Raw genomic sequence first — 15,353 nt, 5'->3', positions numbered from 1 at the left:
CACACTGGGGAGAGAGCTGCACCTGATGACCTCCGCCACCGAGGAATCCATCTTCAGGAAAGCAAAGTGCTTGCTAAAGGCATCCACCAGGGAATAAAGCACAGTGCAAGGGACCCTCGGGAGTCTCTTCAATGTCCGTAAGAATCCAAATGAGGTCAGGATGATCAGAAAAAGAGGCGGATTGTGGTCTCCGGTCACTCATGAGGGAACATTCAGTAGTGACTGGTAGCTCAGACTGTAGCTTTAATGCCTGTAGAGATTCAGCGATCAAATCCACAATAAGCGCATGCTTGAAAAATCTGTGCAAATTGGGATCCTCCCCCAAATGAGGGGCTCCGCAGTGATCCAGGTCCTGGAGAACCGCCAGATTTGCCGCAGCGCCTTCCTGTGAAAGCAGAGTTATAGAAAGCAAATCTGGCATAACCGCGGGCATGACCTGCGTACCTGCCAGAACCCCAACAGCATTGCACTGCAAATGAGGCATGAATCCATGACATCCTGCTCTTGGAAGGTCATCTGTGTGGTTTTCTTTCAAAAATGAAGCTGGCAAATATAAAAAATAATTTGAAAATTAAATCTGGAAAAATTCAAGATAGCCACTGAGGGCCAGAGAACACCCCCCCCCCAACCTAGATTATAGCGGTGGGGAGCATAGGGTATGCAGGGATACCACCTAAAATCCACTTTAAGCCCCCCCCCCGCCCCGAATTTTTGACAGGGAAACACTGTAGCCTGTACTCACTCTGACATGAGAGAAACTGCAAAGAGCGGAAAACAACTCACAAGGAGATCCTTTGGCTCAGTGAACTGGAAATCTGGATTTCAAGTCTGACTGCCCAACTGGTCTGACCACTACGGCCGGAGATCTCCGCCACCCTTGGACACGCCGCACAGATGCCTGGCGGAGGAACGCAGTATGGCTCCGATCCCAGTCGCGCATCCACAGAACCATTCAGCCTGCGCTCTACCCACTAGCAAATGAACCTGGGGTAAGCAAGCTCCCAAGCGAATGGTCCCTGAGCCTCAGAATGATATGCAGATGTCTAGGGCAGTGTTTATGAACTCAGTCCTGGAGTCCCCCCTTGCCAGTCAGGTTTTCAGGATATCCACAATTAATATGCATAAACTTGATTTGCATACTCTGCCTCCATTATATACAAATTTCTTTCATGCATATTCATTGTGGATATCTTGAAAACCTGACTGGCAAGGGGGGACTCCAGGACGGAGTTGAGAAACACTGGTCTCGGGGGCTTACTGAGAAGCAGGGAACCCCCTAGAAGCAGACTTTTTCCAAAGGTCTGCGATCTCCTAAAGTCAAGGATGTCTCTTCAGGGAACCTCCACACGAGGCTGAAAACCATGAACGCAAAACACAAATAATACGTGAAATAAAACACAAGCAGAAAAGATAAGACTCCTACAGCCTGGCTTGTACAAAGGAAGACTGAGGAGTTGGGGGTTTACTGGCGCAGTGATGAGGTATGAGGGGGAGGGGTTTAAGTCTCTGAATTTGAGGCTTCCTACAAAGTCTTGGTGGGTAGAGGGATAACACCCACTGGTCCCGAAATAAAGTGGGATTGTACAAAAAAAAAAAAATCCACATTTTATTTAAGCATTTATATACCACTTAAAGTCTAAGTGGTTTACATTCAGGTACTCAGCAACAAACAAACCAAAACTGCAGATGTGTACAACGATGTAGGCAAATTTTAGTGACAACCAAACTATATATAGTTTGGTTGTCACAATAAAATTTGCCTACATCGTTGTACACATCTGCAGTTTTGGTTTGTTTGTTCCTGATTGGTTTTTTCACTGCAGATAAGGTTGGACCCCTCTTTTTCTTGGTTCTGTTATATTCAGATACTCAAACATTTTTCCCTATCTGTCCCGGCAGGCTCTCACTCTTTCTAATGTACCTGGGGCAATGGGGGGATTAAGTGACTTGCCCAGGATCACAAGCAGCAGTGTGGGATTTGAACCCACAACCTCAGGGTGCTGAGGCTGTGGCTCTAACCACTGCACTACACACTCACCAAAACAAAGGCAGCAACAGGGCCAGACAAGATTATTAATATGAAAATCATGTTCTCAAAAGCAAGACAAATCCTAAGGATGTATCTCCAAAAAAGTTCTGTTTTCACTGCACAAAACTCAGGGAATGGAGTTTATCTTCTTGCCCCTCATTTCTGAGGGGCAGAGAGCATATCTTGTATATAAAGCACAGTCCTTCCTGATCTATTTCCACTTAGAACAAGAGGTTCCTTAACTCTTAGATGCTCATAAAGCAATGCGTAAGCTATATCACACACACATCCACACACACTCTGAAGAGTTCATATCTGCAAGATGCTTAATCAGCTGGTCCTAAATTTCCTTGGGTAAATCAGCCTTTAATTTAATCATTTAAGGGAGGTCACGTGATGGAGTGTGGACATATTTGCCTGCAGCTCCCAGGGCCTCGCCCTGCATCTGACATTATAACTTTATTTACCGGATCTGGCACTCCTACCGTAAGTTTTTTGGGTCCTTACTTTATATGGACAAATATTTGCGATCACCTGGAGGCACGATGGTAGCCGGAATCTAAAGAAAGATAAGGATAAACCTTGCATGATGGAAAGCAATATGGTGCCTCTTCAACAACCGCCGACGGGTGATTTTACTGAAGGGCAGCTTTCCCAGCTCACTACAGTTGAGAGCCCTGCAGCCGTAGATGGAGAAATTATCTGGGCAATTGACTCACCTTGAGCGGTTGTTGGGCGATATGGTTCAGCGCACGGGTGAACTAGAAAATCAGATGTCCGCAGTGGAAGACTCGGCACATGCTGCAGAGGAAACGTTGGTGCAGCTGGACGGCCTCGTGCAGGAGCATGTGGCTAAGCTAGAGGACCTCGAAAACCGCTCGAGAAGGGATAAGGAGAAATTAGGTTCTTACCTGCTAATTTTCTTTCTGTTAGCTTGTATACCGGTATAGTTACTTTACAGATGGGTAATATGCCTCGCAGGTGGAGACTGAGATCAAAACTTGTATATCAGTAGAGCATCTTCTCTTGCTACTCCAGTTTCCCAAATAGCCAAGCAGAACCAAGGAAATTTCTTAACTTAAAAAAACAGTAAATGACACTCCAAACAGGAGTGTAAAAAAACAACAAACATCTTTAAACAACTGTTGGAACATGTATAGAACTTGATCCTGGAAAGAAAACATCCCCACAGCTCACCAGCTAAGCTAGCTGAGCTATCGCTGCTGTTCTTAATTCTCCCCGGCACTAGAAAAATACTAGAACCCGCAGAAAAATTCAAATTCTGCACATGAGCAAAAAACCCCCACAAATGCCACTCAAAGACAGATAGGGTTGGGAACTATACCGGTCTACAAGCTAACAAAGAAAATTAGCAGTTAAGAACCTAATTTCTCCTTCCGTATCGCTTGAAAGATCGGTATAGTTCCTTTATGGATGGGACGTACCAAAGCAGTACCCATCAAGGGTGGGACCCCCGAAGGGCCGACACCAGAATATGTTCACCGAATACCGCATCTCACGCGCCTGAACATCCACTACGGTAGTGTCTGACAAAGGAATGCAGAGAAGACCAAATTGCAGCCTTGCAAATATCTACTGGAGGCACTAGAGAAGACTCAGCCCAAGAAGCTGCCTGACCCCCAGTGGAATGAGCCTTGAGAAAGTCGGGGACAGGCTTCTTCAGAAGATAAGCGGAAGCAATAGTCTCCTTAATCCAGCGCGCAATAGTAGCCTTAGAAGCGCCATCCCCCTTACAAGGACCTGTTAGAAGGACAAAGAGATGATCTGATTTTCTGATCTCCTGGGTCCTCTGCACATAAGAGCAAAGGACCCGACTGACATCCAATTTGGCAGTAGAAACCCATGCTGAACTTACACCCTGAATGGCGAGACCTTAACAAGAACGGGACCTAGGAGTAATCATTAGTGAAGATATGAAGACTGCCAATCAAGCGGAGAAAGCTTTATCCAAAGCTAGACAAATGCTGGGTTGCATCCGAAAAAGTTTTGTTAGCCGAAAGCCTGAAGTTGTAATGCCGTTGTACAGGTCCATGGTGAGACCACATCTGGAATATTGTGTTCAATTTTGGAGGCCACATTATCAAAAGGATGTGCTGAGAATGGAGTCAGTTCAGCGAATGGCCACTAGGATGGTCTCAGGACTCAAGGATCTCCCATATGAAGAACGTCTAGGTAAGTTGCAGCTATACTTTCTTGAAGAACGCAATGAGAGGGGAGACATGATAGAGATGTTCAAATATGTTACTGGCTGCATTGAGGTGGAAGAAGACATCTTTTTCCTTACAGGACGTACGGCAACAAGAGGGCATCCGTTAAAAATCAAGGGTGGGAGATTCCAAGGAGACATTCGGAAGTATTTTTTCACTGAAAGGGTGGTTGATCGTTGGAATTATCTTCCACTTCAGGTAACTGAGGCCAGCAACGTGCTCGATTTTAAGAAAAAAATGGGATAAATATGTGGGTTCACTTCGAGGAAATGCTTAGAGGGGAGGGTTCTTCAAGTGGGCAGACTTGTTGGGCCGATGGCCCTTTTCTGCTGTCATATTCTATGTTTCTATGTCTCTGCTCAGAAGAGCCCTCCCAACAACCCAACACCGGGAGAACTACAGATTGATTGACATGGAAAGGAGAAACTACTTTTGGCAGAAAAGAAGGAACAGGCTGCAAGTCAACCCGCTCCCTAGAAAACTCCAAGAAGGGAGTCCTACAAAAGAAAGCCTGCAGCTCAGAAATACATCTAGCTGAAGAAATGGCCACCAAGAAGACCGCCTTAAAAGAGCAGTTGCCCACCAGTTCAAAAGGAGGGGGCACCAGAACGGACAGAACCAGATTCCAATCCCAAGATGGAACAGAGTGTCGTACGGGAGGCCTGATTAACTTGGCTGCCGGCAAGAAACGAATCACATCAGGAATGGCAGTCAAACGCTGACCTTTCAAGAACCCCCGAAAGGCTGACAAAGCTGCACGCTAAACCCGGAGAGAAGACCAAGCCAGTCCCCTATCCAGGCCATCCTGCAAGAACTCTAAGATAATAGGCAGGGAAGTGCGAAAAGAGACCACCCCACGCGCATCACACCACTCTTCAAATAGATGCCAAACCCTCACATAAGCCCGAGAGGTGGAAAGCTTCCAGGACCCCAAAAGAGTTGAAATCACCTTATCTGAATACTCCATCTTACCTAGACGACCCCTTTCAAGAGCCAAGCCGTAAGACAAAAGGGACCCGGATCGAATACTGGAATGGGACCCTGAGTTAGAAGGTCGTGCAAGAGAGGCAGAGGAAGAGGATCAGCCACCAGATGCCTCACCAGATCTGCGTACCACGGTCGTTGAGACAAATCTGGAGCCACCAGAACCATGAGACCCAGATGGCGAAGTATGTGGAGAACTCTGCCCACTAATGGCCACGGAGGGAACGCATACAACAGATCCTCCGTTGGACATGGTTGAACCCTAACTGACTTGCCCATCAGAAAGGACTGGAAGGCTAGCAACGCCAGACGGATGGCTCTGGACTTCAAAACATTGATCGACCAAGAAGCCTCCTCCGTGGACCATGTGCCCTGAGCTGGGTGACCTAGACATTGAGCCCCCAAACAAAAAAAGACTAGCATCCATGAGCAGCACCGTCCACTGCGGCTGATCCAGACTCGCCCCTTGTAGAAGATGGGGGGTCCGAAGCGGAACAGGATGATCCAGGCTGTGCCACTGAGGTGACCACATCTGAAGAAGAGCATACTGAAGAGGATGCATTTGGGCTCACGACCACCTCACAACATCGAGGGAGGCCACCATCAACCCCAAGACTGGGAGGAAATCCTGCGCCCAAGGACACCGGGACGCCATAAGCAGGCGAATTTGAGATTGCAATTTGCTTACCCAGGCTTCCGGAAGGAAAACCTTCCCCAAGGAGGTGTCAAACAGGACCCCAAGATATTCCAGGCGCTGCGATGGAGACAACTGGCTCTTTGCAATGTTGACTACCCATCCCAGCGACTGCAGAAACTCCACCACTCAAGCCTTGACCCGAGTGCTCTCCTGGAACGATTTGGCTCGAATCAGCCAGTCGTCCAGATAAGAATGAACAAGAATGCCCTCTCTGGGGATTCCACCGCTCCAGAAGCGAAAACTGAAGAGGACGAAGGCGAGCTCCCGCCCATTGGATTACATCTCTGGTCGCCACCATGAGACTCAACACCTGCAGGTACTGCCAGGCCGTCGGTGTCGGGACCGCTAACATGTCCCAAACGAGGCAACTCTTCCTCAGAGCACCCATCCAAGATGGACCAGCAACGACGCCACTTAGTGAACCACCAAGCGACCCTGCTTCCACTAAGGAGCTCTGATCAGCCAGTCATCGAGGTACGGAAGCAGTAGGACACCCCGAGATCACAGATGGGCATCCACTACCACCATGATCTTGGTAAAGATCTGGTCGCTGATGCCAAATCAAAAGGGAGCGCCACAAACTGGAAATGCCTCCCAAGAACAATAAACCTCAGGAACCTCCGACCTGGGAATATCGGGAAATGGAGACACGCTTCTGTGAAATCCAAGAAAGACAAAAACTCCCCGGGTGCCAACGCTACTATGACTGAACACCCCAGGTCCAGCCGTAACGCAGAACTCGCCAGGATGCGTACACTGCACACAGGTCCAGAAATGGTCTGCAATCAGAGTCCTTTGGCCCGATGAAGAAAATCACACATCTCCTGGAGCTGAAGGCATCCTGTGGGACGGACTACATGGCCACCAAATCCATTAACCGGCACACCGTAGCACGCAGCTTGCCGGCCCTGTCCGGATTTCTCTCGGGAGAGGATCGGAAGAAGTCTGGCGGCAGCCGGAAGAACTGTAGTCGACCATCCTTTAAAACCGCTAGGACCCACGGGTCCTAAGTTGGCTTCAGCCATTTTGAAAGGAAGGCCAAAAGTTGCCCCCCAATTCAGGGGGTGGGGCCTCGACAGAGACCTGGCATCATAAGGTTCTCTTAGAAGGGATAGAAGAAGATCGAGAGTCAGAAGGCTGTGGGTGCACTGTACCTCCAAAGCGAGGTCTATAGGATGCTCTGAAATGCTGCCCCCCACAGGAGGTCCAGCATACTGATATTTGCCAGGAGTCCCCCTGGACAGACGAGGTCCAGAGCCAGGAAGTGCCTGAGGCTTACAGTCCTGCACACTCGCCATCAAGTCATCCAAAGAAGGTCAAACCGTGGAAGGATAAGTTATTCAGCACAGACATGGATAAAGAATCACCCAACCACTGTTGAATCCATAACAGTCTCCTGAACAAGCAGCCAGCTTAGCAAATACGGTCAAAATATTACAGAATGTGGCTGCCAAATAATTCACTCCAGAAATCAGGAAGCCGAGGTCCCAAAGGACAACCTCCACAGGAACCTGACGAAGTTCAGTATGACATGTTTGGGCCACAGAGGAAATGGCCACTGTAGCTCACACTCCCGTCACAGTGGATCAAAAGACACTTCACAACAAAATCTAGACTTCAATCCAGGACATCCTTCAGGACAGCCTAGGTCAAGGAGGTAGGTATGTTTAGCGACCTGAGCCACTGCCAAATCCACCTCAATGGGACGAGGTGCTTGGAAAATTACAAAACCATGGGATACAAAGTAGCCCTGGCCCCAGCGCACTTCAGGGGACCCTCTGGGGCCCCAACCTCCAAGAGCATTTCTGACGAGTCCACATGAGCTGGAAATGGATCGGAGAGCGGGTGCGTAGAACACATGATCAAACACTCTGCCTGAACTGCAGGCAGAGTCTGAGTCAAGTCCCAATGTCAGCAGGGATTCAGAGATAAGATCAGGATGGCAACTGGACTTAGCCTGCGCACCATCTGATGCTCTCCCACACCATGAGAATCAGCATTCTGGGAATCCCCAAGATCTGCTAGTCTAGTCACATCAACGGGACTCGCCGAAGCACCGTGCGACAGCAATGGCCTAGAATGTGACGCAGGTACCAAGACAATAGCAGGAGGTTGCTGCCGACATTCAGGCGTACCAGCAAGGATCAGATTGACATACTGGAATCCAAAGGCTGTACAGACTGCCGCACCGCAGACTGAAAAGGAGACACAGGCATAGCCCACTTTCTCATGAAAGCCTGATACATCATATCCACAAATTCTGGCGGAAATTAATCCTCGGCGGCTTGAGCTGATCAGCGGGACTCAGATTTGAAATTGTTTGAAGATTGATGAGACATTCCCTGGAACTGCGCTTGCGTTTTGCAAAAACGCCCTCCTCGCACAATTCCAGCAACCTGGACGCTGGAATCGCGTCTCTGGTGGAAACTGAGGAAAGCAGATCCTCTCCAGAGGATAGTGCGGAATCTACACACTGTTTACACCCTCTATGGGCCGCGGCGTAGAGAATATGCGGCTGTGAAACCGTAAGCCATCCGCCGTATTTACAGCATGAATCCATGCCATCCTATCCTGAGGTGGCCATCTGTGGAGCAAAAATGAAGCTTCTAAGTCCAAAAAATATAGTTTTAAAAACTTTAAAGAAAATCCAAGATGGCCACCACGAGTGCCGTTTTTGACAGGAAAACGCTAAAATGATTTTAGGATTTGACAGGTGTGGGGGGGGGGACCAGGACATGCATGGAAACCCCCCAAAACCCCGATTTGATGACCCCCCCAAAATCGGCAAACTCTGTGACTCACAGACACCACAGAGACATGTGCTGCAAAGCATTTCAATGGCAGCCAGCAATACACAGTGCAAGCATAGGGTCATTACCTCAGGAGCTGATTAAACTGGATATTTCAGATCTTCTGGCCGCCTCAACTTCCCTGTCACCTAAGATTACGACCACCAGGACCCCTCAGGGAAATCAGGGAAGACACGCGGCGCGGTTCCAATCCTGGTGTACCTCCTTGGAACCACAGCAGCCTATGCTCTACCCCTTTGCGGACGAACCAGGGGAGAGATGGCTCCCGAACCTGGAGACCCGATTCAATTTGCAGGCTGTCCAAAGGGCTTACTGTAGTTTCAGGCTTACAGAGCACCCTCCAGAAGCAGACTTTAAAATGTCTGCGATCTCCCGCCGAAGGATCACTCGCACAGAGTTGATCTGCAGCTTGTGGGCAAACCCGCGGAAAAAAATAAAAAAGAACTAAGAATTGAAAACAAATCAAGAGCAGAACTGAAATGAAACCAAGCAGTGAAGCTGCAAGAACAAACTGCGTATGTCAGGAAGCTCCCGGGCAGGTAGCCCAAAGGGGAGGGATCATCTTTTAGTTACCCTGCAGCTGAAGATATCATAGATGTAAGATCCCATTCGTTCAGCTTCCAGAGAGATTGTACAAGAATGTGTAAGTAGGCCTCAGTCAGATCGAGAGAGGTCAGAAACTCCCCCAGCTGAACCACCAGAATCACAGACCGCAGAGCTTCCATGCGGAAGGAAGGCACGTGAAGAGCTCTGTTGACCCCCTTCAAATCCAGGATGGGTCGAAAGGTCCCTTCTTTCTTTGTGTCCCACTCCAGAGGGGGAACTGGAACCACCACGTGAAGATCCAACAATCTTTGAAGGACCGGGCGAACTCCACAGCATAGTCATCCTGGATCACTTCCAGAACCCACTGATCCGACATGATGTCTGTCCACTGTGGATAAAAGTCTATCAACCGGGCGCCTACCGGAACCAAGACGGGCGCCAGCAAGGAGTCATTGTGCAGGACGGGTGCCAGGGGACCCGAATCCGCTGACCAAGCGTGAAGCCACAAGGTATGGCGTGCTGCCACTCCTAAGGCCAGAGATTTGGCAGAAGCTCGCAAGAGGTCATATATGGCACCTGAGAGATAAGAAGCACCCAATTCAATTTTGGAAACTTCTTGACTTAGCAAGCCCCAATTCTCAGATTTATCAAGCACATGCTGGGCCCAACGAAAACACACCCAAGCCACCAGCCGCCTGGATCGACAGAGCTGTCACATCAAAACTCTGTTTAAGGAGGGACTCCAACTTACGCTCCTCCGGGTCCTTCATGGACGCACCACCCTCAACCAGCACAGTATGCCGCTTAGAGATGGAGCGTGACCCTTGCATCATTCTGGGTCCTCAGCTCAGAGCGCCTGTTGGAAAGTGTTTCAGAGTTCTTTGGGTATGATAGTGCTTTGGGTTGGTGTTTTTCAGTTTTTTGGTGTGCCTGGGGTGCGAGAGGCATATGTAGTGGGCTTGTCTGTGTCGGTTTTCTATACTTTTTGTGTGGTGGGAGTGAGGGCTGAGCGCTCCACCCTTTCTATCATGCTGTTATATGTTTGGTGGTCTTTTTTGATGACTCCTGAGTAGTTCTCTTAACCGGATCCTAACTTGGAATGTGGGAGGCATTACTTCCCCAGTTAAGAGAAGTAAGATTCTGCAGGCTCTTCGGAGACATGGAGCAGCCATGGTGTACTTGCAGGAGACCCGTTTGAGTGATGCTGAGCATATGAAACTTAAGCAAGGCTGGATGGGTGAAGTGTTTTATTCATCTTCTGGGGGTAGGCGAGGAGGCGTTGCAGTCCTTATTGCTAAGGCAGTGCAGTGTACGGCTGAGTTGTTACAGATTGCTTTGGGCAGATATCTTTTGCTGCAATTGCGTCTGTTTGGGCGGTAACTCATTTTATTGGTGGTTTATGCCCCCAATCATCCTTCTGCAGCTTTTTTCCGTCATCTTTTGGAGGTGTGTGCCCCATACGAGTCTCAGGATTTGCTCATTGTAGGAGACATGAATGCAGTGATGGATTCTTCTTGGGATCACTCGTCATGCTCTTCGTCCACTGGGGGTCTTGTTCCCGATTTATTTCCCACTTTTGTGTCTTCTTTGGATTTGGTGGATGTCTGGTGGCCCTACATCCATCTGAACGTGATTTTACGCATCTCTCCAGGGCCCATGGTTTATATTCTAGATTGGATTATTTACTCCTACGAGCTTCAGTGTTTCCACTAGGTGTCTGCTGCCTCCATTGGCCCTGGGGAGATTTCCGACCATTGCATGGTTTGGATGGATGTGGAGCCCCCACACTATTATCGAACACCCCGGGTCTGGCGTTTTCCGGCATATCTTTTTCAGGATTTGGATTTTCGGGCTCAGATGCCCAAGGCCCCTCCCTCCGTTTAAAAAATTAAAAGCCCCAACAGTAGAGTGATAGCAGGCTGCTTTTGGGGCTTTCCTGCCACTCAGCTGTTCGGGCTTCCCCAAAATGGCTCTGCGCATGTGTCAAGTTGCTCTTAGAGCGACTAGTTGGTCAGGATTACAGCGAACCTCCATGCAAATCATTTGCATGGAAACTTGCTGGATCATCAATCACTGTTCCACAATCGGCCAACAGCGACTCATACGGTCTTAGCGACCGTTTAATGCATCTAGCCCTCAGTCTCCCACAAACTTCCCTTTTTATGTCCACTCTCCTGCCCCCTCTCCAACTCAAAACATGTGCATTTCCTCTACATCTCACCTCACGTTTTGTATTTTTCCAGGACACTCTCTCTTTCCTTTTTTGATGTGCCATGTGCACTATTAAACGTCGTCCTTCATACGTTGTGTTGTTCAGCTGCTTTATAGCCAGTTCCAATGTTTCTGAATCCTCAAAATCAATGAAGGCATAGCTGGATAAAGAATAATGAAAGAGCATAAGGAAGAAGGAGAACAAGGCTTGAACATGAAGGTGAGGGCCAGGTATCACAGAGTACTGCCTAGGGGAAATAATGAGATAGCAGACACTCAGTGAGTAAATGAGAAAAGGATCTATTAGGCCAGGGTAAGACAAGCCAAAGTAAGAATAGGATAAGGCAGCATGAAAAAGGGTTGGGGTATGCTGACAGAGAAAGGGCCAACTGAGATAGGATAGTCTAGGATTCAAGATGGGGTAGAGGTCCATAATCTCTTATGAACTCATTTCTTACCATTTTCTTTCAGTCTCCACTTTCCGGATACACTTTGGGTTATATTTGGAGAACAGGCTTTTAAGGTGCTTCTGAAATCCATAAATTAAAATTAGGGCTGCAGACATGACAAATTATGCATCTAATCTGAAATATAAGGATGAGTCATTTACTTATGAGAGGGCATTTCAGATATCCTGAAAGTCCCTCTCATAAGTAAATGTAAGTAAGTCTACCTCCTCAGAGCCTCACAGCATATAAACCTCGTTCTGTAACCTTCTGTCCATCGAAACAAGTCTTGCTTCTTGGATATAATGACTTTTTAATTCAATTTCATCACAAAGAACAAAGACAGGGGAGGGAAGGGAGGGGGCTGGGTGCAGAGTCTGACAGGGCAGGGCACTTGAATATTAAGCCGCCCAACTTATATTCGAGTCGACCATTTTTCCTCCTTTTTGGGGGGAAAATGGGGGTCTCAACTTATATTAGGATCGACTTATATTCAAGTATATACGGGAAGTACTATAACCAAAAGTTTGGTCTCAGTCTCCACCTGCTGGTCATGAGCAGTGAAGTCTGTACCGGTCTGGAAAGGTTGACAAAGAAATAGAGAATTCTTTCCAACATGTATCGGCTGGAGTCCCTACTTATTTATTATCATTTGAGGTGTCTAATTCAATATAATCTTCTAGTGCAGGGGTGTCCAAACTTTTGGCTTCCCTGGGCCGCTTTGTCCTAAAAATAATTTTCTGGGGTCGCACACACACGCAAACGCTGCAGCAAGACAGAGGAGGGAGCCGGCAAGACGTTAAACACCCGGAGGCAGCAGAGGAAAATACTGCATCGCCCTCAACCGGGGCCACACAAAATATTTCACGGGGCTGCATGCGACCCTCGGGCCACAGGTTGGACACCCCTGTTCTAGTGTATGTGTAAACATCTCCCCGTCTTAATCTTTAAGTCACTGAGAGTCTTCTTAGACAAGTCTAGAAAAAATAGCCTGCACCATGCTAATAGTGAAAAATAAAGAAAACTTGAACGATACTAGTAAAACCTACCTAGGGATCTCTAACGAGAAAATAGACAGCACAACAGTGGCAGGACTTACAATGAAAACCTAAATAATCTGATCACTGAAAAAAAAAAAAATACGCAGACATGTCCATTCAGCTTTACAGAAAAAGTAAGAAGTGCGGAGGATCTATGTGAGAAGCAGGTGGAACAGGTACAAATGAATGGTGAGATCTCTCAAAAGTTCTAGAAAGTGACAGAGTTCATAAAAGAAGTTTTCTCTATCAGATGATGTCAGACTATAGGTGAAAATTTTGTTTGCCCTCAAAGAACTAGTATATTGCAAAGAGAGCACCAGACAGTGATGAAGAAAATAATGTAGAAAAGCCTGAAAAACAGTGAGTGTGTGTGTGGTGGGGGGGGGGGAGGAAGTAACATACCATGCTGATGTTGCTGGGGAGGTTCCCGGCATAGAGCTCCTGCTGGGCCCTTCTCTGTTCTACAAAAAAGAAATGGATTTAGAATTGTATTCCATCTCATCACAAAATCCAAGAAATGCATAAAATTGTAAGTAGAGATACATCTTCAGAGCAAGTTACAGAAAGGAGATCCCTGGGAAGGATAATCTAGGCACGACTGACCCAGGAATATCCACCTGACCTAACACTGGATGTTTCACTGCTGCAGAATTAACTTCATTGGGATTATTTCAGGAACAATTGGGTCAATCCATATCATGTGGACAAGGGGTCCTCGCTCGACCTCCGCCAAATTAAACATTTTATGCTGATGTTCCCTAGGGTCTCAAACAAAACCATGAAAAATTTGGGGGTTGGATCTCTATTGGTTCAAGATTTACAGACAGCTGAACGGAGGTCACCTTTAGAGATCCCCAAACATTTAAACATAGAAAAATGAAGGCAGATAAAGATCTTATGACCTACTGGTCTGCTTATCCATGTCATCCACTATCCCTTTCTCTCCTTTAGAGATCCTACGTACTTGTCCCAAGCTTTCTTGAATTCAGATACATTTTTCATCTCCACCATATCCATAGGAAGCCTGTTCCTCTCTATGAAAAAAGTTATTTTCTGAGATTACTACCGCCAATCCCCTTTCACCTTCTTCTTAGAAACATAGAAACATAGAAATTGACGGCAGAAAAGGGCCATAGCCCATCGAGTCTGCCCATACCAGTGACCCACTCCCTGATTCTTACTCTCCTAGAGATCCCACATGAATATCCCATTTCCTCTTGAAATCTAACACGCTGCTGGCCTCAATCACCCGCTGAGGCAGCTCGTTCCAATGATCGACCACCCTTATGCCTCTTCATTCCAGAGTTTCAATTGAAAGAGACTCACCTCATATGCATTTATGCACAATTTTGTATTCATTTAGTGGAGTCATAAGAGAATGTTTTTGTTAATGTGCACATGTATGTTGGTTGTAACCCGCATAGATTTTGGGATATGCGAGATATAAATGTTTTAAATTAAAAAAAATTAAGTATTTAAACTTTTCTATCATACGCCCCCTCTCTCTTGCCTTTCCTCCAAAGAATACATATTGAGATTTTGACGTCTGTCCTCATACGTTTGATGAAGATCACTGACCATTTTAGTAGCTAACCTCTGGATGGACTCCATTCTGTTTATATCTTTTTGAAGGTGGGGTATCAGAGAGTCTTATATGGGGGCATTATTACCTCTTAATTTTATTCTAGCCCTAAACGAGGAAGGATGTCGCATTTGAGCTCCTCCACGAACCCTTGAGAAAGCCTTTTGGGCTAGAGACACTGCATTAAAACGATAAGTAAAAAGAATTTATGTTGTCAACTAACTTTATTTCTGAATCAATAATACAGAAGTAAATAGACAAGTTACACCACATAAGGAGGCAATGAAATGAGCTGAAGCCAGATATACAGTTGTTCAGTGTTCTCCCCAGAAATTTTTTCCAGCCAGGTGGCATGAAAAAGTAGCCGGGTGGGGCAGGGCGGGGAAATTTGGTAGTGGGGAAAATTAAATATATACTATTTTTATTAGTTAATTATTATTATTTTCCAATGCTCAATATGACTTCCTTTTTTAAGGTTTGACACTTGTACCAGAATATTTTTACTAAATTTAAGAAGTATCCAATTCTAAAAGGGAATAATTAGATATTTGCCCTCTTTCAAATGGTATAGAGGTTTAAAAAAAGGAAATGCGTTAATGAAGTCATTAGGTTCAATCTAACCAATTATTTCTGCATGAATTTAAACAACTAAAAAAAGAGATAAATATAGCTCATCCAGTCATACAAGAAATGGCTCTACAGCACCTCTAATAATGCTTTGATCACTAGGTTCCTTCCTGAGGTCTCACTGAGGATATGAAATAGATGCTATCCCCACTT

The 15,353-nt window shown here is 46.7% G+C and overlaps 1 protein-coding gene across 7 annotated transcripts in view; it reads right to left on the bottom strand.

The window, feature by feature from the left end:
• The window catches only part of TDRD10 (tudor domain containing 10), a 75,264-nt gene that overhangs the window by 38,033 nt on the left and 21,878 nt on the right, over positions 1-15,353 (bottom strand). For all 7 annotated transcript variants that reach the window (XR_004539221.1, XR_004539220.1, XM_033942104.1 and 4 more), the window contains exons 3-5: positions 13,394-13,452; positions 11,964-12,034; positions 11,516-11,666 (exon numbers count right to left, since the gene is read on the bottom strand). Coding sequence is in view for 5 of the 7 variants with exons in the window: in XM_033942104.1 (XP_033797995.1) it covers positions 11,516-11,666; positions 11,964-12,034; positions 13,394-13,452 (281 nt within the window). In the remaining 2 variants the exon portion in view is untranslated. The remainder of the gene's footprint in view (positions 1-11,515; positions 11,667-11,963; positions 12,035-13,393; positions 13,453-15,353) is intronic.

This window comes from Geotrypetes seraphini, chromosome 4 (assembly GCF_902459505.1).
Source record: "Geotrypetes seraphini chromosome 4, aGeoSer1.1, whole genome shotgun sequence".
In the NCBI taxonomy this organism is placed as follows: Eukaryota; Metazoa; Chordata; class Amphibia; order Gymnophiona; family Dermophiidae; genus Geotrypetes; species Geotrypetes seraphini.
Note: the sequence above shows the minus strand (reverse complement) of the source record. Positions and strands in the feature narration are given on the sequence as shown.